Below are 23,203 nucleotides of genomic sequence, written 5' to 3'. Positions count from 1 at the left end.
ACCCCATGGACTGCAGCCCACCAGGCTCCTCCGTCCATGGGATTTTCCAGGCAAGAGTACTTTAGTATCATCTGCTCATACTAAACAACAAACAAATATGAAAAATGCCCAAAAGGGAAAGAAAAAGGTCCTTATGGTTTTGTTTCACCTCTCTGCTCTTTAGACAAAATGTCAGATATTTGAACACATACACACATGCTATCTGGATTACTCTTGTTGGAAAGCCATCCGCATGTGCTGGAGTCTCGGTAAATTAATCTCCCAAAGACTAGACTCTCTGTCCTGCTGGCTTCTCCCCAATGTGCCTGGGAGACAGCAGATTGATTCCTCCTGGACCTGCTGATGTTATTCTTATATGAGTTCCAAACTGATCATAAGCCTTAAAAAATAAAATCAGCCATGCTACCTACTCTAACACGAAGGGGGGGAGATGATTTCAGCAAATAACTCACCTAAATTGCAAAAGCAGAGGGGGTGATTAAAGGACAAAGCACCCCCCCCCCAGTGGGACATGGATGACTCTGACAAAGCCTCAAGAAGTTTTTCTTAATTAATTAATTGATTGATCAATCGATTGTATTGGCTGCACTGGATTTTTGTTGCTGCATGCGGACTTTCTCCAGTTGCGGAAAGCAGGGGCTACTCTTTATTTCGGTGCTTGGGATTCTCATTGCAGTGGCTTCTTTTGTTGAAGAGCATGAGCCCTAGAGCACAGACTCGGTAGTTGTGGCACTCGGGTTTTGTTGCTTCGAAGCACATGGAATCTTCCAGGACCAGCGATCGAACCCGTGTCCCCTGCATTGGCAAAAGTGAAAGTCGCACAGATGTGTCCAGCTGTTTAAGAGAATTCTGATTTTATAGATGTGATTTGGGTACTGCAGAAAACTAGCATTAGAAGACTTTAAAAGCAGAGGGAAATACATGAAACAGAAACAAAACACAGGCCAGCGTGTCAAGGGCAGGACGGTGGATGCGTCATGAGCCGCGGGCCTAGAGTCCCCTCTGGAGAACACTAGCTCCCAAAGTCTTTCGTCCTCAGTCCTTTTCCTCTCCCGGGACAATAACCAGCTTGGTACCATTGTCCAGGCAGGAAGAGTGCTGGCACGGTGACCTTGAACCTTTTCTATTTACCCGTCTCCTTTGTAGGCAGAGACAGAGGAAGGATACCAAGCCTTGAAAGACCAGCCCTAACCTTCAATCAGAGGGTCAAATATCGTATATTGACACACATACATGGAATCTGGAGAGACAGTACTAACAGTCCTACGTGAAGGGCAGCAAAGGACACACAGACATAAAGGGCAGGCTTCTGGACACTGTGGGAGAAAGAGAGGGTGGAGTGATTCGAGAGAACAGCCTTGAAACAGATGCACTGTCATATGTAGAATAGATGGCCAGCAGGAGTGTGAGGTCTGGTGAAGGGAACCCAGAGCCGGTGCCGGACAACGGGGAGGGGTGGGGCTGGGCTCGGGAGGGAGGGGCCACGTGTCTGCCTGTGGCCCATTCACGCTGATGTATTGTCATTATCCTCCAATTAATATAAATAAATAATTTTTTAAAGGGTCGGAAAACCTTGGAGAATTTTCCATTCGATTATTCAAACTGTTGATTCAAAAAGATCAACTACCTCTGTATCTCCCGGCATTTGGTCCATTTCCAAGAACTGCTTCATCCAACTGTCCAGCGGGGTTTGGCCTCAGATCAGACTCACTGTTTTATATAAGTTGCCTCCTGTAAAAGCTAACCTAGTTAATTAATTAAGAACTGAAATAGGTCAGGATTTATTTGACAGAGTTACCGGAGTTATTTAGAAATGCTAATCCTTTTCGTCATTAACTTTTTTGTTTGTTTGTTTCTTGTACTATAAAAATGCTCAATCCGATAAGGGGATTTAAGTGAACCCAGATGGAATGGATTGAGAATAATGCTAGGAGTCTGATGGATTGTTGTTTTGTGTTTTTGTTTTTTTTTTTTTTTTTTCAGTCACCACTTGAAAGAGTAAATACTAAAAACCCTGAGAAACCCAGCTTCAAAACGTGGCTGTCCGTGATGACGCCTCTGCTCTTGTAACACGAGTGGGAGGGCACGCACGCCGGGGGCTTCTGTTACCGGCGTTCTGAGCGCCCCTCCGCTGTCTCGGCTCTCGCGATCGGCTTTAAGGCTGGTCCTGTTCATTTCTCCAACTTACAGAAGAGAGAGGAGACCCGCAGAGTCTGGCAGTGTACGCTGCGGCTGAGGCGGGACTTGCACCCGGGCAGGCTTGCCCCGGACGTCCGTGCTCTTCCGCCCTGGGTTATGTACGGTCCGCGCCGGCTTCTCCGGTTCTCCCCGGCGTTCACCCTCCCCAGAGTATTCTCCATAGAGCCCCTTGCTGCACTGCCAACCCTGACCTCACGGCGCTCCGTGACTGTTGACATCTGGGACTGAGTATTTCTTTGCTGTGAGGGGCTGTCCTGCGGGGTGGGTGGCGGCGGGGTGGTTTAGCAGCATCCCTAGCCTCTCCGCCCTCTAACCGCCAGCTGTAACAACCAAGGATGTCTCCAGCGCTTGTGTGAAGGCACAGATGTCCTGGTTGAGAGCCCTTGGGATAAAGCGTGATGGTGACCCAGCTGGCCCTTAGGGCCACACGTTCCTCTATTTCTGCCATCATTCAGTCGCTAAGTCGTGTCCAGCTCTTTGCAACCCCATAGACTACAGCCCGCCAGGCTTCCCTGTCCTTTGCTAACTCCCGAAGTTTGCTCAGATTCGTGTCCGTTGAGTCGGTGATACTATCTAGCCATCTCACTCTCTGCTGCCCCCTTCTCATTCTGCCTTCAGTCTTTTGCTCCCTTCTCATTCTGCCTTCAGTCTTTCCCAGCATCAGGGTCTGTTCCAGTGAGTTGGCTCTTCTCATCGGGTGGCCAAAGTATCAGAGCTTCAGCTGAAGTTTCTTCTATAGATACCAGCTAATAAACTCATTCACCTTGAAGTGCAGTGATGAGATAAAAGAATGTCTGTATTTTTACGGGGAATGTGTTCTTGATCTGCCTCATGTCAAATGAACAAAAGTCGAATGGAGGGGTTTGAGGCAACGTAAGGCAGTGTGGAAACCCTGCTCCACACCCAGGAATGAGAGAAATGGAAGGAAATTCTAAACGCTGTGGTCCTCCTAGCCAGGCTGGTCACCGTGATCATACTGGGGAGACTCCACCAGGAAAGAGAAGAGTTGGAAGGTCCCATATCTGAGCCATTAATCACAGAATTGAAGAATACCAGGGCTAGGAATGCCTTGACTTAATCACTGCTCATAGACATGAACCATCTTTCCACCTTGGACTCCTGCGGTTCCAGAGATAGCAAAGACTTTTCACCAGAGAAGCAAAGGCCAGATTGCTCACTGACATTGCCAATTTAGCTTCTCTGAAGGGACAGCGAGCCTTCTTCTCTCTTTCTTAACAGGAAGTGGTCACAGCCACGAACTTAGCAAAAGAAGCAGGTTAAAATTTGTCCGTTCTTGGCTAATGCAGTTAGACGTTTTCGAGAAAAGGCAATGAGAAGTGGTCATTATCCATTATCTGCATGAAATATTTCAGAGAAAGGAACAGCATTTGCCAAAAAAAAAGAAAAGATGTTTGACTTGAAGCCAGGCAAGGGGGAAACAGGATCACCTTCTAGCTCCGTGGGAAGGCTGTGCTAATGGTGTTATTTCAAGTAAAATGGGAATGCACATCTGAAAAAATACAGATGGTGCATCGGCTTCATATAGTTTCTGAAGGTCGTTCTGGACAGTGATTTACTGCCCCTTTTCTTGGCAATAAAGCCACAAAACCCCTCCAAACTTTCCAGTCTTGGAAAAAACTGTATACATGCTGCTTTTGTCACTGAGCCCCTCAGCCGCATCCAACTCTGCAACCCCGTGGACTGCAGCCCACCAGGCTCCTCTGTCCACAGGATTTCCCAGGCAAGAACACTGGAGTGGGTTTCCATTTCCTACTCCAGAGGATCTTCCTGACCCAGGGATCAACCCCACATCTCCTGCAAGTCTCCTACATGGCAGGCAGATTCTTTACCGCTGAGCCACCAGGGATACCCGTTTATATAGCCCGATGTGGGGAAAATGTATAGAGAATCAGTATGTACATTTGGCTGAAAACACTTGATATCACTTGAAAAGTCGAAGCCTAAAACTCTTAATTTGAAAGGAAAGTCTCAGTCCTATTGTGTAGTTTCTTTGTCTCTATTTCATTTCCCTCTACTTTATCCCCTGCTCCTGATTTATGCTCTCTTGTGGTGGGGATAATATAGGGGTAATGATTTCTAAGCTGAAACTCTCAGAAATCTTATGAAGTGGCCCCTTCTCACCCTTCTCCATGAATATTTTCTCACTCTGCTTTTGAAAATTGTCACCAGAACATTTCCCAATAATAACACATGCCAAACTGAAATTCTAGGTAGCTGAATATAAAGTATTTTTTTAGGAGACCTTCTGCTTTGAGCATTAGTCATCTCTCTCATTGCAAAGCCCAAGGCCTCCAACAAAGACCTTTTTGCTCAAATGGTGGGTCGCTTTATTTCTTGAAGATTGCAGACATTATCATTACGGGTAATGACCTAATAACTTGCCGTTTGATGTTTGCACATCAGTTCTATGGAAGTTCCCAGCATACATACCACTAGCTCCTTACATGAATGATTTAATATTAAGTAACAAATCCAAACTGAAGCAAGCTCTTTTCTTATGTATGACACATGTAAGACCAGTTCATATCTAATGCAGATTTCATCTAAAAGCTGTTGGTTTGGAACAGGATTTAAGGGCGCTTGATGCAAAGAGCTGACTCATTGGAAAAGACCCTGATGCTGGGAAAGACTGAAGGCAAAAAGAGAAGAGGGCAGCAGAGGATGAGATGGTTGGATAGCATCACTGACTCAATGGGCACAAATTTCAGCAAACTCTGGGAGACAGTGAAGGACAGGGAAGCCTGGAATACTGCAGTCCATGGGGTCACAAGAGTCCGACTTGACCTAGTGACTGAACATCAACGAAAACAACAACAACAAAGAATGTCAAAGCCAGCTGCTTTCAGCTGTTTGTGGGTTTGGATGGGGGATTAGGAGGCACCGTCTCTATAAAGTGCCTACAACAGGCCTGGGAGTCAGAAGGTATTCCTGCAGCCTTGGCGTGTCGTGTACTTTGTCGTATTTGATATTCCTAACTAGCCTAGGAGGCAAATACCCGGTGTGTGCTGGCAAGTCTTTGTGACCCTGTGGACTGTAGCCCCCAGGCTCCTCCATCCATGGGATTTCCCAGACAAGAACACTGGAGTCGGTTGCCACTTCCTCCTCCAGGGGACCTTCCCGACCCAGGGATCGAACCCGTGTCTCTTGCTTCTACTTCATTGGCAGGTGGCTTCTTTACCACTGAGCCACCGGGAAGCCCCACAAATACTATTATTGTTCTTATTTTATGGATGAGGAAGCTGAGCCTCTGAAAGTTTCAGTAACTTTCCTGTGACCACATTTAAACAGTAACTGGCAGATTTGAACTGAGCCCAGCCTCATCCCGCAACCAGTGGGCCATTCCATCTTCTCATGAACTGATCAGTCTTTGAACCAGTGAATTTTATTCTTTTTTTTTCTTGCTGGGTTTTTCCCTGCGTTACTGGAAGCAGTTGTCTAAGCCACAGATATTTCATCTTTTGCTCCCTAGAAAGAAGAAGGGGTTGGAACTTTCAAAGCTGTTTTCTCTTTCCAAAACCAGTACCCCCATACACATAGGAACATAGGCAGAGAGAAGTAGCTTGCCAACTATCTGGCTCCTAATGAACAGTTTCACAATTTAAAGTAAGACTTCTCAAACTTTCGTGAGCCCCTGGATCCCCGGGGGATCTTGCTAAATGATTCTTATTCGATAGGCCTGAGAGTCTGCGTTTCTAGCGAGTTCCCAAGTGGTGCTGCAGCCCATCCAAGGACCACCCTTTGAGTAGCAGAGGTTTATGATACACTTTCTCTTCCATTTCCTCCCTTGTCCTAACAAAATGCTAAGAGGTAGGCAGGCTTAGGATGGTTACTTCTGTTTGGAATTGACAGAGAATGGCAAAGAGATGGCATCAGAATGTACCGGAAGAGCGGGCCACGGTTTTGAACTCCTCGCTTCCCCTGATTCCTTTGGTTTAGAGCTTGCAATTGGATAGGTCCTACATGTATTTGGTTTCTTCCACGTGTTTTGGCCAAACACAGTTCCAGACAACCCTGGATGCCGTGGTTGTTCCTTGAGCAGCAGCTGTACTCTTTCAGTGCGGCGTGGACTTTCCAGTGACTCGCTGTGCCTCCGTGCTGATCCAGCTGAGTGCCAGTGCTATTTACCTTTGCGACTCAGGACTGTATTTCTCCCATCTGGTCTACTGTGCCCGTTATGTTACCTACCTTCCTCCAGTAATGCATGACCTTCTCATGACCTTTTCCTCCCCAAGCCCACACCAAGTCTCTCTGTAACTCAGCTCTCTACTCTCCTGGGCCATTGGAGAGCCAATGTGATGAAGTCCGTGTGCAATTTTACTAAAGTATGTTACTTGTGTCAGCAGCGAAATAAATATTTCTTGATAAAATGAGTAAACAGATCAACCAGAAGAGGATGACAGAGGATCCACTTTCTCTGATTTAAACGAGCTTAGTCCTTTTTTGCTGATGACCAAGAAGTGAAAAAGTCACAGAACATGATTTGGAAACAGCTTTACAGTCCAAAAAGCTGTGATGACGGCCCTAGAAAGTGCCTATCACAAGAGTCCAGTAAGTAAGTGGACTGTTTCCTCATACAGACCCCACCTGATATATATCCATTGGGCATATAAAATATTCCAATTAGCCAAACATCTGCAGGAAATAATAAGAGAGATGTTCTTGTTCTGATGACCTTCAGAAAGCTCTCCATCCGTCTCTATAAAGCACTGCTGAGCCCAGGAGAAGCCTCCTGCCATCAAACCACTCCATCTTCAATATCCCTTTAAACAAAGAGCTCTGTGTGTTCGGTCCTGATGTTCAGAAGGAGGAAAGAACCAGCCCTGCTCTCTCAATCTGTGCACACAAGTCACGCTTATGTTAACGAGTACTGTGTGGTATGGCAGGAATAAAAATCCATATGAAAATTGAATTGAAAATGTCTCTGTTTAGAAATATGCCTGCACTTAGATTTCTCTGGGTGGGAGGGAGGCTGAGCCTTGTGATATCTGGATTCTCTGTAAAGTCAGGTCTCTGTTCAGAAATGGTGTCAAGGATCCCTTAGCCCGGTAGCCGACCACCTGCTGGGAGACAGAGCAGACCCAGCCGCTCAGCACGGCCCTCACTCCGGGCCTAGTCCCCACTGAAAGGCGCTCAGCCTCCTGAACAGTAAATCCTCCATCTCTTTCACTCGGCCTGCCAACACGAGTGCCAATTAGTGCCAATAATAATATACATATTAACAGACTTCTAGACCACAGTCGCCAGAACACTAGAGGCTCGTGACAGGGAAGCCTCCCTCCGTGTCATCATTTCGTGTACCGACTGGGTCCACAGCCAGAAATTCTTGCGATCCCCTCATTTACGTCTGCCCTGCACACTGCGGAATCTTCTTGTGATTTTAAATTGTCATTTAGTGGGGTGGGTTGGAGAAAACGATCCTGTCACCACGGGGTATGTTTTTAAATGAGGTCTTGGTTGAATTCTAGTTTCATTGTAAAAAATCAACCTTCTTGAGTTTTATAATCGTCTCAGGTTGTAACTCTTCCACCTCTTCTGCTGCTTTAAAAACTGTCAATGCTTTTCCTGTAAACACTCTATTGTGGATTTTCAAGGCAACTACAAAAATGGATGCCTAGCAAAAGTCTGGTATCTCACATCCTGCTACCCATGAATTATTTTGCACAATTTTATTTGAACCATTCTGACTACAGGTTTTGGGAACAACTGAGATGGTATTTTTTTAATTGTTTCCCTTTTGTTTTTTTAACGTTTGATTTAAAAGGAAATGTCTAAAATTTAAGGATTTGTTCCCAAATTTTACCCATCTATTGATAGAGTAAAAAGTTTGTAGCTTGAATAGTGTATTTTTCTAATGACATCTCTCCCCTTTTTCAATCAAGAATTTGAGAGAAGACCAGGCTAATATTTATGTAATATATATCATAGAACAGATAATGAGTTTTATCTATGACAAAAACTCCCCATACTTTGAAAGCTGTGTGACTCTTTTTTGAATCAAAATCTGCTCCTGATAAGTGTATTTTCTGGTGTTTTGCAGTCTTAATGCTTATTTGCAGTCTTCATACTTAAAAAGCTGCAATCCACAGGTCAGGGATTTCTGGCAACAAGAATTTAGGTGGCTGGGATGCTCTGAAAAGGCGATTTGTGGGGTCTCTCTGGTTTAATCATTGAGGAAAGTTGATCAGAATGGCTGTAATTCACATCTGATCTAGATGGGGCGGGGCGGGCAGGAGATTTACCCATCACAGGCGCCAACTGCATTGCTGAGAAGTAGAGACAGAGATTGTGACCGGCCTAATCCCCTTTCATTGTATGGTCTATCTGTTTGTTCATTCACTTAGATAACCTGTGGACTTCTTTCAGTGCCAGGATATGATCTGAGTGCAGGGAGAAGCAAGGTCTCTGTCTTCAAGGAGACAGATATTCCATCTTTACATTTAGTGAGAAAACAATCAGTCACTAAGCAAGCCCTCAGGATGATTTCAGAGTATGATCAGTGCCATGGTGCTTTCAGCAGATAGGTTGATATGCTCTAGAATTACAGAGAAGGCGTGACTGGTCAGGGAGGACCTCTCCCAGAAGGGGCCATTTGAGCTGAATTCTAAAGCATGAAAAGCAACCAACTTCCATAGAGGAAGAGCTTTCTAAGCAGAGAAACCTGTCATTGCAAAGAGTCACAGTCGAGACGAGATTGGCAGATGCAAGAAGGAGCAAGTGGGTTGTTGTCTTGTGGGCACAGAGGGCGAGGCAAGAGTACTGGGTGATAAAGCAAAAAGGTAGCTGCCAAATCCTGCACGCACTCAGACTCCAGGCGAAGGGTTTGAATTTTATTACAATTTATTTATATGTGTGCAATGCAACAGAAAGACTTGCAGGAGTTACAACAGCCAGAATAAGGAGTAAGGAATATTCTAGCAGGTGTGTGTGTGTGTGTGAGAGAGAGAGAGAGAGATCGAGTGTGTCCGACTCCTTTGCAACCCCATGGACTGTCACCCACCAGGCTCCTCTGTCCATGGGATTTCCAGGCAAGAATACTTGAGTGGGGAGCCATTTCCTTCTCCAGGGGAATCTTCCTGACCCAGAGATCAAAACTGCGTCTCCTGAGTCTCATGCTTTGGCGTGCTAAGTCGCTTCCCTCGTGTCTGACTCTGTGCGACTCTCTGGACTGTAGCCCACCAGGCTCCTCTGTCCATGGAATTCTCCAGGCAAGCATACTAGAGTAGGTAGCCTTTCCCTTCTCCAGGGGATCTTCCCAACCCAGGGAAAGGACCCAGGTCTCCTGCCTCGCAGGAGGATTCTTTACCATCTGAGCCACAAGGGAAGCCCCCTGCATTGGCGGGTGGATTCTTTACCACTAGCGCCGCCTGGGAAGCCTGTTCTAGCAGTTAGTTCTCTGGAAAACAGCCTGGAAGAAGGGGGAGCAGGAAGCCCATTTAGTCGCCGGAAAGAACGGTAATGGCAGAGCAGTGAGGGCAGTGACCAAGGGGGCAGAAGAGAGTTCTCTGGACTGGAGAATTTCTAGACACGGAACTGAGTGTGCTCAGGAATCAGCTGTCCTGGCGACACGGACGCTTCGAGTGGCCACTGTCAGGCGGTGGTAAGGGATGAAATTAGACATTTAGGTTGGAAAGCGAGATGTTTGCCCCAGAAAGTGTGACCTTCAACCTAGAATCCACAAGGAGGCTCTGCAGAGGACACGCCTTTCTCTTGGGCCTCAGCATCTCTGTGATCATCATCTTAGCTAAATAAGTATTCATAGGAATAAACTTGCCAGGAATAAAGTCAACTAATCCACTTTACCAAGATTTACACATGGTGCAATCTTATTAAACAAATCTCATCAATACAGAGAGAGACAGACACTCATGAGGCACCCCAGTCACCCACACTCTGCCTGTCTCCCCTCTCTCTCCTCTCAGCTGCCAATGGCAAACAAAGCCACTTAAGTGAACAGTCTTCAATGTATAATATTAAAATGTGTTTTGTAAAACTCCCTGGAACCCCTAGCCATTGTTCAAACACACTTACTCTGATAGATGCTTTGGCATTTTTTTTTAATGAGGCTTTTCAATGTGTTACTTTATCGGGTGCATGAGATTGAGTCTGTTCTGCAGAAGAAAACAGACAAAAAGGGTCTCTCAGCACGAGTTACTCTTCTGTAAAGGTTATGGTAAACATGTCAATACCTAATTAAGCAGAAAATTTTATCTGTATTGTGGGGGAGGCATTTGCTGTCTGCGACTTTTCTTCTGGGGAATCCATTTAGAAGGACATAGGAGACTGTGAAGTTGAGCTGGGCTGGAAAGCTCAGCTTCCAAATGTCAGCGTTAAAAAAGAACACTCCAAAAAAAAATCACACACACACTCCTTTTCTCCTTGTGTGAAAGTGGCTATACTGGCCAGGCAGATTGTCTGTGGGGGGTGTGTGTGTGTGCAAACGCCTGTCCCTGATTGTATGTATTTTTTCAGCACACACACAACATAATATGAATTATTTCCCAACTTCTTATTAAGTGTCGGGCTTCTCTGGCGGCTCAGATGGTAAAGAATCCGCCTGCAATGCAGGAGACCCTGGTTCGATCCCTGGGTTGGGAACATCCCCTGGAGAAGGGAAGGGCAACCCCCTTCAGTGTTCTTCTGGAGAATTCCATGGACAGAAGAGCCTGGTGGGCTACAGTCCATGGGGTCGCGAAGAATCGGACACAACTGAGCGACTAGTCAGGCCTTGGGCTAGGCACTGAAAATAGTGAGGCGAATAAAACCTGGCAGTCATTAACCGAAAGTAATGAGCAGCAGCCCTGCTGTCCCCTCCTCGGTGTCTTCACCAGCTCTATGTGTGGGTGTAGATGCTTTGTTTTGGTGATTCTTTCACTCATAGGTGAGGTGACTATATGTCTTAACCTGGAACAGTCCTGGCCAATCTGTATCCTCCCAAAGTATGAGTAGTAAAGCCTTTTTAATTTTCAAAAGTGACTGTGCATTATGGGCAAAATTTGCCTGATTCTTTGGAGTATTTTGCTTGGCTCTGTAACAAGTCATTTATTGATGTTGTGAATAGACCTTCTCCTTCAGCTTAATGGTATGACTGTTTTTGCAAACATAAAAACTAGTCCAGAAAAAAAAAAAAATGCAGTGCGAATGGGGTGGGGCTATCTCATTCAGTTGTTCTAAGCTAGAGTTTTCTTGGGGCTTTATGAGTCGTAAAGAGTCGCTTCCCAATGCAGGAGACGTAAGAGACTGGGGCTCAGTCCCTGGGTCAGGAAGACCCCCTGGAGGAGGGCACAGCCACCTACTGCAGGGTTCTTGCCTGGAGAAACCCATGGACAGAGGGGCCTGGCGGGCCACAGTCCACGGGGGGGCACGGAGCTGGGCCTGGCGGGCCACAGTCCACGGGGGGGCACGGAGCCGGGCCTGGCGGGCCACAGTCCACGGGGGAGCACGGAGCCAGGCCTGGCGGGCCACAGTCCACGGGGGGCACGGAGCCGGGCACACACACAGTGCAGGGTTTCTTACAGGTGGTGATCACTTATTAATGATTGTCTAGATTGAGAAGCTTTTTTCTTCAAATCAATTTATGGAACTAGAGACCAGCAATACCAGTTGAATGAAAAACCCACTTGCTAGGGAGGAAAAGCACGACACCAATGGCAACAAAAACGAATGAGCACGACCGCAAACCCGGTGGCGAGGCTGAGTGCTCACACTTCCTCTGTCTCATGGTAGACCCTTAAAACCATGGCCTCTCACCTCCATTATTCCCAGAACTCTCCCCTCGGAGGCGGTTATCTATTCAGAGACATCTCAAGGAAATCTCAACCTTTAACCTTTGGCTCTCTGCAAAGTTTCCTTATTCATTAGATTGGTAATAAAAAGAGAGTGGAGCCTGGTGATAACAACCGTGGATCCTCCCATCACACAGGGTGGGTTCAGGCATGATCTTGCAATGCTAACTTTGTGGCCTTGGAAAATTTTCTTAACTTCAGAGCCTCAGTTTCTGCATCTGTGAAATGAAAATAATAATAGTTCCTACTTCATACGGATATTGATAAAAATGAAAGAATGTATTTAGAGAGAACATTTACTCAACAAATGTTCTTCATCTTCAGTGTGGTCCAGATACATACACATGGAATACACACACAATGAAATACTAGTAAGCCATAAAAAAGAACGGAATATGGCCATTTGCAGCAACAGGGATGGACCCAGGGTTTACCATTCCAAGTAAGTCAGATAGAGAAAAACAGAGGGTAAATGATATCATTTATAGGTGGAGTCTAAAAAACAATACAAATGAACTTATTTACAAAACAGAAACAGACTCACAGACATAGAAAACAAGCATGGTTACCAAAGGGAAATCGAGACAGGATAAATGAGAGGCGCGAGATTAACAGGCACACACTCGTACACGTGCAACAGGTGACCCGCAGGGGCCTACTGTGCAGCACAGGGAATCATAGTCAATATCCTGTGATAACCTGAGATGGAAAATGATCTAAAAGGATGTATATATATATATATAAATGCATATAATGAATCATTTTGCTGCACTCCAGAAACTAACACAATATTGTAAATCAACTACAGTTCAATTTTAAAAAACTAATTTTGGAAAATAAATGAATAAACATCTGAAAAAAAAAATTCTCCATGTTCAGTCTTTGAAGCCCTTGGAGTTCCTGACGGCAGGCACTTTCCTTCTAATAATACCCCGTCTCTCCTCTCTCCCTCTCTCACAGGAGAGACCCCCCGTGCCTGATCACCCCTTTTTCGAGTATTATCACTGGTGTCTGGAAATAGAACCATTGCACTGGGGAAATTCTCCCAAGCACCCGCCTGCACTGAGTGGGGAGATAGACCCTCACAGGGAAACCACTGCATTGACATCGTGCAGCCCGTGCAAACCTAAGACCAAACGTCTCTTGCTTTGGTACAACTTTGGTTGCATTTTATCCACGTGGCTCTGAAAAGGCCAGGTGCAGAAAATGAGTACATGGGCATAAATAGCCACATTCCTCATCTCACTGATGGATATTTGCCTATCAATTCCCTTCGCACCGGCTCTCTCATGCCTTCATTTTCCCTATGCAATTACTGGTCCTAAATCCTTTCTGAGAAAGGGAAGCATGCATCCCCAATAGCATTTTGCATCCACAAATCAAACGTATAATTGGCATCTCATGACGGGGACCCACAAATCACAGTGCATTTGAAATTACAGTCACAAGATCGAGAGGGCACTTTCAGCCTTCTCTGAAAAGGTCTTCATAAACCTGTTTGAGAATAATAGAATAGTTCCCAAATCTCCCATTCTAACACCATTTGCTATTATTTCAAAATCATTATATTTGCTGAGCTTACATAATTTTTGAGCTATCAGTGGAAGACTTTATTTGATACTCCATAATCTCTTTTCCTGCTGTGCAACTCTCTACAAATAAAGCCGCTGTACCCAAAGAGACACTGGCTCTCAAAAATATAATGGCTGTGCATCCAAATTACTTCTGAGGACTCAAAAATGATTTATTAAGCTGACTGCATGCCAACAGGGTCAAGTGTCACAGTGAACCTTACCATGAAGATGCCAAGGGTCATCTGAGTTTGCTTATGAGCCAATGTCCTTCTTGTAGAGATATGTCTTTGATAGGATTTGAATTTCAGTCCAGCTTTCCTGAAAGGCATGCACGTGAATTTAGAGACTGTCCCATTACAGGAGTATTAGAATGATAAAATGATTAAGTTGGGATTCTAAGCATTTATGAAGAACGCTTGTTGCTGTTCAGTCACTAAGTCTTTGTGACCCCATGGACTGTAGCCCACCAGGCTTCTCTGTCCCTCACTGTCTCCCGGAGTTCACTCAAACTTGTGTCCATCGAGTCGGTGATGACATCCGACCATCTCATCCTCTGTTGCCCTCTTCTCCTTCTTCTTTCAATCTCTCCCAGCATCAGGGGCTTTTCAAATGAGTCAGCTGTTCACATCAGGTGGCCAAAGTATTGGAGCTTCAGCTTCAGCATCAGTCCTTCCAATGAATAGTCAGGGCTGACTTCCTTTAGGATGGACTGGGTGGATCCCCTTGCTGTCCACGGGACCCTCAAGAGTCTTCTCCACCACAGTTCAGAAGATGACTGCTACCAGTTGTCTTTTAAGAAGGCATCAGATGGCACAAAGGGCATCATTTGGCTTTTTCCTTTATTCATTGCTCATTGTTCATAAAAGCATCAATTGGTTATTCCGTGTGGGAGGCACTTGGTCTGAGTGGGGACATGGGGGTGGAATATGTCACCCGCTACTGTTATTTCACGTCTTCTTCCTCTCTTCTCACAGGCTATGCCCAGGAGGAACAGCTGAAGGAAGAGGAGGAAATCAAAGAGGAAGAGGAGGAAGAGGAAGACAGTGGATCGGGAGCTCAGCCTCAGGGCAGCAATGACGCAGGGACAGACGAGGAGCTGGAAACGGGCCCCGAGCAAAAGGGCTGCTTCAGCTACCAGAACTCTCCAGGAAGCCACCTGTCCAACCAGGACGCCGAGAACGAGTCCCTGCTGAGCGATGCCAGTGATCAGGTGTCAGACATCAAGAGCGTGTGCGGCCGAGATGCCTCGGATAAGAAAGCCAGCGTGCACCCCAAGCTTCCAAACGAAGCCCACAGCTGCATGGATAAGATGACCGCCGTCTACGCCAACATCTTGTCCGATTCCTACTGGTCGGGCCTGGGTCTCGGCTTCAAGCTGTCCAACAGCGAGAGGCGGAATTGTGACACCCGAAATGGTGGCAACAAGACGGATTTCGATTGGCACCAAGACGCTCTGTCCAAAAGCCTGCAGCAGAACTTGCCCTCGAGGTCCGTGTCGAAGCCCAGCCTGTTCAGCTCGGTCCAGCTGTACCGGCAGAGCAGCAAAATGTGCGGGACTGTTTTCACCGGGGCCAGCAGGTTCCGGTGCCGGCAGTGCAGCGCTGCCTACGACACCCTGGTCGAGCTGACCGTCCACATGAACGAAACCGGCCACTACCAAGACGACAACCGCAAAAAGGACAAGCTCAGACCCACGAGCTACTCCAAGCCCCGAAAGAGGGCTTTCCAGGACATGGACAAGGAGGACGCTCAAAAGGTCCTGAAGTGCATGTTCTGCGGTGACTCCTTTGATTCCCTCCAAGACTTGAGCGTCCACATGATCAAAACGAAGCATTACCAAAAAGTGCCTTTGAAGGAGCCAGTCCCAACCATTTCATCAAAATTGGTCACTCCCGCCAAGAAACGCGTCTTCGACGTCAATCGGCCGTGCTCCCCGGATTCGACCACTGGGTCGTTTGCAGATTCGTTTCCGCCCCAGAAGAACACCAACCTCCAACTGTCCTGCAACAACCGCTATGGCTACCAAAACGGTGCCAGCTACACCTGGCAGTTCGAGGCCTGCAAGTCCCAGATCCTGAAGTGCATGGAGTGCGGGAGCTCCCACGACACTCTGCAGCAGCTCACCACCCACATGATGGTCACCGGTCACTTTCTCAAGGTCACCAGCTCCGCCTCCAAGAAAGGCAAGCAGCTGGTGCTGGACCCACTGGCCGTGGAGAAGATGCAGTCGTTGTCAGATGCCCCAAACAGCGATGCCCTGGCTCCCAAGCCATCAAGTAACTCCGCCCGTGACGGCGCAGCCTCCTCGACGGAGCTGAAGGACAGCAAAAAGGAAAAACCGGAGGAGATCAACAAGGATGAGAAGGTCTTGAAAAGCGAGGACTATGAAGACCCTCTCCAAAAGCCACTAGATCCTACGATAAAGTACCAGTATCTGAGGGAGGAGGACTTGGAAGATGGCTCAAAGGGCGGAGGGGACATTTTGAAGTCTTTAGAAAATACCGTTACCACTGCCATCAATAAAGCCCAGAACGGGGCTCCCAGCTGGAGCGCATACCCCAGCATCCACGCAGCCTACCAGCTCTCGGAGGGCACCAAGCCTGCCTTGCCTATGGGCTCCCAGGTCCTGCAGATCCGACCCAACCTCAGCACCAAGCTGAGGCCGATCGCACCCAAGTGGAAAGCGATGCCGCTGGTGTCCGTGCCTGCACACCTGGCCCCCTACACGCAAGTGAAGAAGGAGCCAACGGACAGAGAGGAAGCGGTGAGGGAGTGTGGGAAAGAGAGTCCCCGCGAGGAGGCGTCCTCGTGCAGCCACAGCGAGGGGCACGCTTTCTCCAAAAGCGAACCACCTGCGGAGCCCAAAAAGGCTGAGCCGCGTCCCCCGAAGGAGGAGGACAAGCTGATGAGAGAGGGCAGTGAGAAAGAGAAAGCCCAGGCTTTGGAGCCGGTGTCTCCGCTCAGCAACGGCTGTGCCCTCGCCAACACTGCAGCGGCCCCGCCGGGCATCAACCCGCTCAGCGCCCTGCAGTCTGTCCTGAACAATCACCTGGGCAAAGCCACGGAACCCTTGCGCACGCCCTCCTGCTCCAGCCCAAGCTCAAGCACAGTGTCCATGTTTCACAAGCCGAGCCTCAGCGTCATGGACAAGCCAGTCCTGAGTCCCCCCTCCACGAGGCCGGCCAGCGTGTCCAGGCGCTATCTGTTCGAGAACAACGATCAGCCCATCGACCTGACCAAGTCCAAGAGCAAGAAGGCCGAGTCCTCACAAGCTCAGTCCTGCACGTCCCCGCCCCAGAAGCACGCCCTGTCCGACATCGCCGACATGGTCAAGGTCCTCCCCAAGGCCACCACCCCGAAGCCCGCCACCTCCCCCAGGGTCCCTCCTGTGAAGCTGGAGATGGATGTCAGGCGCTTCGAGGACGTGTCCAGTGAGGTCTCCACCTTGCATAAGAGGAAAGGCCGGCAGTCCAACTGGAACCCCCAGCATCTTCTGATCCTGCAGGCTCAGTTTGCCTCCAGCCTCTTCCAGACCTCCGAGGGCAAATACCTGCTGTCCGACCTGGGCCCCCAAGAGCGGATGCAGATCTCGAAGTTTACGGGACTCTCGATGACCACCATCAGCCACTGGCTCGCCAATGTTAAGTACCAGCTTAGGAAAACGGGCGGGACCAAGTTCCTAAAAAACATGGACAAAGGACACCCCATCTTTTACTGCAGTGACTGTGCCTCCCAGTTCAGAACCCCGTCTACCTACATCAGTCACTTAGAGTCCCACCTGGGTTTCCAAATGAAGGACATGACCCGCCTGGCCGTGGAGCAGCAAGGCAAAGCGGAGCAGGAGCTCTCCCGGGTGTCGTCGGCTCAGCGGTCACCGGAAAGCATAGCTGGCGAAGAGGACACAGACTCTAAATTCAAGTGTAAGTTGTGCTGCCGGACATTTGTGAGCAAACACGCAGTAAAACTCCACCTAAGCAAAACGCACAGCAAGTCCCCCGAGCACCATTCACAGTTTGTAACAGACGTGGATGAAGAGTAGCCGTGCAGGTATGGGTGTGCTCCTGGGTGCTTGTGCCGGCGACTTTGTGAGGCGCTTCTAGAAGGGAGCTGGTTCTATTTAGAGGCAGCTGACCTCTCCCTACCGCGAGAGGACTGTAGCCTCCTGGAATAGACCCGAACATGAATAAGTCCTATCCATTCTCTCCATTTCTGCAGTTTAGCGTTGGGGAATAGAACACAAAGGATTTAGAGAGTCGGAGCTCACTGCTTCTTGATCCACGATCTCCTTAGTGACCCAGGGCCCAAGTCTCAAGGTCCCGTTAAGGCTCTGCCTCATTGTAATTAATAAGCACCGACTTCTCTTATTATCCCATTTCCCTGCCTCCCCTTCCTATAGCCATGCTAATGACTTATAGAGTGATGAAAATTTTAAAAAAGAAAGAGTGAGCAAGAGAATAAAGATTGTAGAGTTCCTGGGGGCAGCCACTCGACAGATTTCTTAATCAACTTATGAATAGATTACAGCTGGCTTTATCATTCTTAGTCATAATTAATGCTTTTGGCAGCTTATTTGCAGCAATTGCTACCTTCCACTGCCCTCCCGCTCCGATTTGTTTGTTTCCTGTGCCTTTGGTTTCCTGTGAAAGGGGATGCGCCCTGTGGTCAGATGGGAGGAAAACACTCTTCTCTGCACGACACTCAGATGAAAAGAGAGGAAGCTTAGTTTCTTCCCGGTCTTTTGGTTGCTCTTAAGTTAAAGCTAATATCAGAGCCCACCTTTAGCAAAGGTAGATGCAAAGCATGGCTTGAGACTTTATTTTATATAAAGAAGCAAATGGCACACTCATTGCCAGTGCACGTGGGGTCCCACGGCTTCGAGATAATCTGCATCACGTATCGTCGAAGTTCCACGCCTGGCAGAGTCAGCAGGGCCCAGCTGATCTCTGTCACCTTCAGGAAGGCAGACAGATTCCAAGGTCAAATACCTTGGCAGACTAGTCACACCAGCCGTTTTCAAATACTGGGCACAGACAAGGCGGAAATTATTTTCGTCGCCCTTTGTCTATTTTCTCTCCTTCCTTTCCTCTCCTCTCCGGCATGATACCGCCCCCATGTGCTAGAAACTCCCACACATATATCAATTCTCCTGCACTCTGGGCCGCAACCCAAAATGAGACCCCACCTGACTTAAAACTCTGGCATTTGCCAACCCAGTTTATGACATGCTAGGTTACAGACTAGTCTTTTTAGTTACATATGCCATAAGATATGAATAGCTAATAATGGCATGCAGTTGACCCTTGAATAACGCAGGGTTAGGGGCATCAACCCTCTGCACAGCAGAAAACCCGTGTGTAACTGCTAGTCGGCCCTCCCCATGACAGTTCCTCCGTATTCCTGCCTCTTCTGTATCCGAGGTCCCACACCTGTGGATGCTACCAACCCAGACTGTGTAGTACTATAGTATTTATCTGTACTTTTGGAAAAACTCCACTTATAGGTGGCCTCCTTAGGTTCAAACACACGCTGCTCACGGTCTACTCTATAAGCCCTCCCCTCCCCCTACTGTCAGAGCTCTTGTTAAACAGGAGATTTCAGATCAAGCCATCAAGCCACCGGCAGGAGCAGAGTTGCAGGTGGGGACGGGTGTGACTAGGGTGTGGATGTGGGCTCACCTCACATCATACAGGAGGATTTACTGAGTGTGAGCGCGGTCAGAATGAGACAAGGGGTTGAAATTGGGAACTATCCCCTCAGTGGGATGATCTAAGAGCCTCTGATGGCGGGGAACCCGTCCCATCACGCAGACGACTATCTGGGCCCAGATGATGACTTGGTTTCGTTTGCATGTTTTTATCATGATGATTAAAATGTGTTACTGGCAGATTCCTCTCTTGCTTTCTAAGCATGGTTTGTTCAGCTCACACTGTATTGAAAGGAAAGCTGAAATATACCTATTGAATCAACATGTGAGCTTGGGGTTCCGCGACACCTGTTTATTTGCTATGCAATGTTTTAAATTTTATGTAACTTGCTATTATGCTTTCCTGGTCCTTCAAAAATGGAAAAAAAAAAAAAAAGGTGGATACACACAGAACGCACACAGAGAAGTGTTTCCAGTCACAGAGGGGTAGGTCCAAACCTGATGAAAACGACAAATAGGTATGTTTATCTGTGCTACAATAAAGACCAATTTTCCACCTTTTCCATGTTAGGTCTGTAATCATTTTTTAAATTAATATCATAGTCAAAACATTACAATATGTAGATACAGAATAAGGAGAAACAGAAAGCCTCAGTCAAAATCTGAAATACACATAACTGTTCTAGGGAAGCCAAGAAAACCCAGGAAGTGGGAAAAACCTATACAAAGGGACTTGATGCTCTTTAGTCGTGGCCAACTCAAAGGTACTTAGAAGTCTATTAAATACATAGATAGGCTAGCTCTTGTCTCATCCTTTTGCGTCTGTACGGAATAAATATTTCTGATTTGGACCTTCAGAGCGCCATATTACAGAATTATCATTATATGAAAACAAAGCTCCCTTCTTAGATAAACACTGGTGTGCTGTGATTCTGACAGCGGATCGCAGAAAAACAGGTTTGCGTGTTCGGGAATCATTCAGACTGTATGTGCCTCGTGCACCTAAAAAACGGTGTTCATGTGGACACTAAGGATGCCCCCGCCCGCCCCACAGCTCCCACACCTGCACAGAGGCAGCTTTCTGGGGCTCTGGTCAGCTGCAAACGATGCCCCCCTCGACCCCACAGCCCTCTTTGACAACAGTATGCATGCAAACCCTTGCCCACTGCTCAGAAGGATGCTTATGTGTTTCTAAATGATCACAAAATGAGATCACTGCTATCTGGAACTCTAATTTCAGTTAGGATGCCTGACCACACGAATTGTACGAAAATGACATGTCATTTTGGGAGAGATGGTCAAGGTTTTATGCAAATTTTGAGAGTTTTACAGTATCTATGTTCTATCCCCTGGAGAAGGCAATGGCAACCCACTCCAGTACTCGTGCCTGGAAAATCCCATGGACAGAGGAGCCTGGGGGGCTGCAGTCCATGGGGTCACACAGAGTCAGACATGCCTGAGCAACTTCACTTTCACTTTCATGTTCTATGCAAGATGGGAATTTTGACCTGAATTTTATTTCTTAGATAGGTCTTAAAAAAAAATCTTAAATTCTATAAAATTCTCTGCCAAATATTAAATGCAACTTTTCATGAGAAATTAATTAGAATATGTTTAATGTGCATCCCTAATTTAGGACATAAGTAATCTGAGACGATTTCAGTAGATATTTGTATATACCTTTAAAAACCACATCCTCTTGAAAATCAGAAATTAAACATAGAGTAAATCAATGAGTCTAAGATGCATAAGGACTTGAAATTATAGTCATTACCACAGTGCACAAGAGTGTACAAGTTTAGCATCACACCTAACCTTGAAATTGATAGAGGGGATGAATTCTAGTCCAATAAGCTGCTACCTTTGTTGTGGATCATTTGATAAAATCCATATTCAGGGTGAACAGCATGTGAGGTTCCCAGATAAAATATAGGGTGTCCAGCTAAACTAGCATTTCAGGTAAATGACAAATACGTTTTTGGAATAAGCATGTCCCAAATAGCACATGGGCCATTTATACTAAAAAGTGTTCATTGCTTATCTGAGGTTTAGATGTAACTGGGCATTCTGTGTTTTTATTTGCTAGACCTGGCAACCCTAACACCAGGGGTTATATGGCAGCCTGGGAAGAAGAAGATGGGCTGGGCTAACCCATGGCTGGGCTTCTCTTGTGGCTCAGTGGTAAAGAATCTGCTTGCCCACGCAGGAGGCATGGGTTCCATCTTGGGTCGGGAAGATCCCCTGGAGAAGGAAATGGCAACTCACCTCAGTATGCTTGCCTAGGAAATCTCATGGACAGAGGATGCTGGCGGGCTACAGTCCAGGGGTCGAGAAACAGTCGGACACGACTTAGCAACTAAACAATAGCAACACCTCATGGCGATTACAGGCACCAACCTTGCCTTCATCTCGTAAACAATAGTCTCTCCTTCCTTGCTCTTCCTTCTTCCGCCCGCCATTCCTCCCTGCCTGCCTTCCTTCCTCTCTTTTATCTTTCGTCAAATATTGGCTGTGCCTTTACTGTGCACCAGACTCTATTAGCAAAGCAGTGTAGAGAGGAACCAACAGCCATGCTGATGAAACGTGCCAGGCTTGCAGCCTGCAACTACAGGGACACTATTTCACCTGATTCTTGCAGTTGTGTGAGGTAGGGACTGATTCAACCACTTCACAGGGGAAGAAATGGAAGCAGAGAGAGTATGCATGAATTTCTCACATCTCCACCGTCTCTGAGCTGCTCTCTCTCAGTATCACCCATCGAGAAAGCCATCACTCCGTGCCAAACGTGCTAATCCCAGGGACTAAGCCGGTGACTAACTAGGACATGAGCTTGCCTGGGCGGCTGCCTGTGCAGACACAGCTCTGGGGCAGACGCTGAACGGAGCGCATAGGACGGGGCTGGTCCTGGGGGAAGCGGAAGAGGGGATGGTGGTACAGACCAGCGAGGGTCCAGGCCTGCGGGCCTGCACTCAAGCCCTAACTCCCCCACCGTCTCTAAGATGTGCCCCGCTTCTGTCTTTGAAATGTGGACAGAATTCTCCTCTAGAGGAAAGTCATGAGAATCAAGTAAAAGTATGAATTTCTTTTCCATAAAGCCTGGTGCATAGTAGGTTCACGAGAAGCGTTAGTTCTAGGCAACAGCTCGAGGGCCCTATCACGTTCTTCAGCCTTGCCCAAAGTGTACAGAACTTACAGCTCATTCCCGGGTTGAGCCACTTAACATCTAGGCAGGTGCCCCAAGGAAACGCTGCTGTGTTGTTCAGTCCTTAAGTCGTGTCCGACCCAGGGACTGTAGCCCTCCAGGCTCCTCTGTCCATGGAACTCTCCAGGCAAGAATACGGGAGTGGGCTGCCATTTCCTCCTCCAGGGGGTCTTCCCGACCCAGGGGTCAAACCTGTGTCTCCTGCTTGGCAGGTGAATTCTTTACCACCGTGCCACCTGGGGAGCTCAAGGAAACGCTGCCCTACTATTTAATGATAATGACGGCAATGACGGCTGAGACTTGTTGGCCTCTTTCTATGAGCCGGGCAGGGGTACTCAGATCACCCTGATTTTGCCAAAAGCTCAGCGGCGTCTGTGGTTTGTCTAAGAACACACAGTGAGCATAGGACTCGAGCCCTGGGCAGCCCAGCACTCATCACGCTTCTCCTGCATCTCGCTTGACGGTTTCCAGGTGCGACCCAAGCCCAGGAATCCAGCCGGCAGCTCAGAAAAAAGTCTGTGAAGTGTGGCATATGTGTGCAGGGATGATAAGAGCTTTCTCAGCCTCTGGAGGCTCCAGCCATAAACCAAATGCCACAGCTTCAGGGGCTAGGGACCGGCCTGGGGAGGAACCCGCATGTTCTCACCCTCTTTCATGGAATTTCCTTGTTCGGTCAAGTAATCACCGTGGAGCATCTCACCGAGAAATGTTCCAAATCCCAGGGAAAATAACTCTGTGAGAATTACTATTATTTTTAATCCTCATCTTGACTCTCATTTTG

The 23,203-nt window shown here is 47.5% G+C and overlaps 1 protein-coding gene across 3 annotated transcripts in view; it reads left to right on the top strand.

Annotated features, from left to right (window-relative positions):
* Window positions 1–23,203, top strand: part of TSHZ2 (teashirt zinc finger homeobox 2) — a 488,293-nt gene that overhangs the window by 271,773 nt on the left and 193,317 nt on the right. The window contains exon 2 of one of the 3 annotated variants that reach the window (XM_040248106.1): window positions 14,551–17,496. In XM_040248106.1, coding sequence (XP_040104040.1) covers window positions 14,551–17,496 — 2,946 coding nt within the window. Of the gene's footprint in view, window positions 1–14,550; window positions 19,783–23,203 lie in introns of those variants that run through there. The other 2 variants (XM_040248104.1, XM_040248103.1) reach the window with 2 other exon arrangements.

This window comes from Oryx dammah, unplaced genomic scaffold (assembly GCF_014754425.2).
Source record: "Oryx dammah isolate SB20612 unplaced genomic scaffold, SCBI_Odam_1.1 HiC_scaffold_10, whole genome shotgun sequence".
NCBI classification, from domain to species: domain Eukaryota; kingdom Metazoa; phylum Chordata; class Mammalia; order Artiodactyla; family Bovidae; genus Oryx; species Oryx dammah.
Note: the sequence above shows the minus strand (reverse complement) of the source record. Positions and strands in the feature narration are given on the sequence as shown.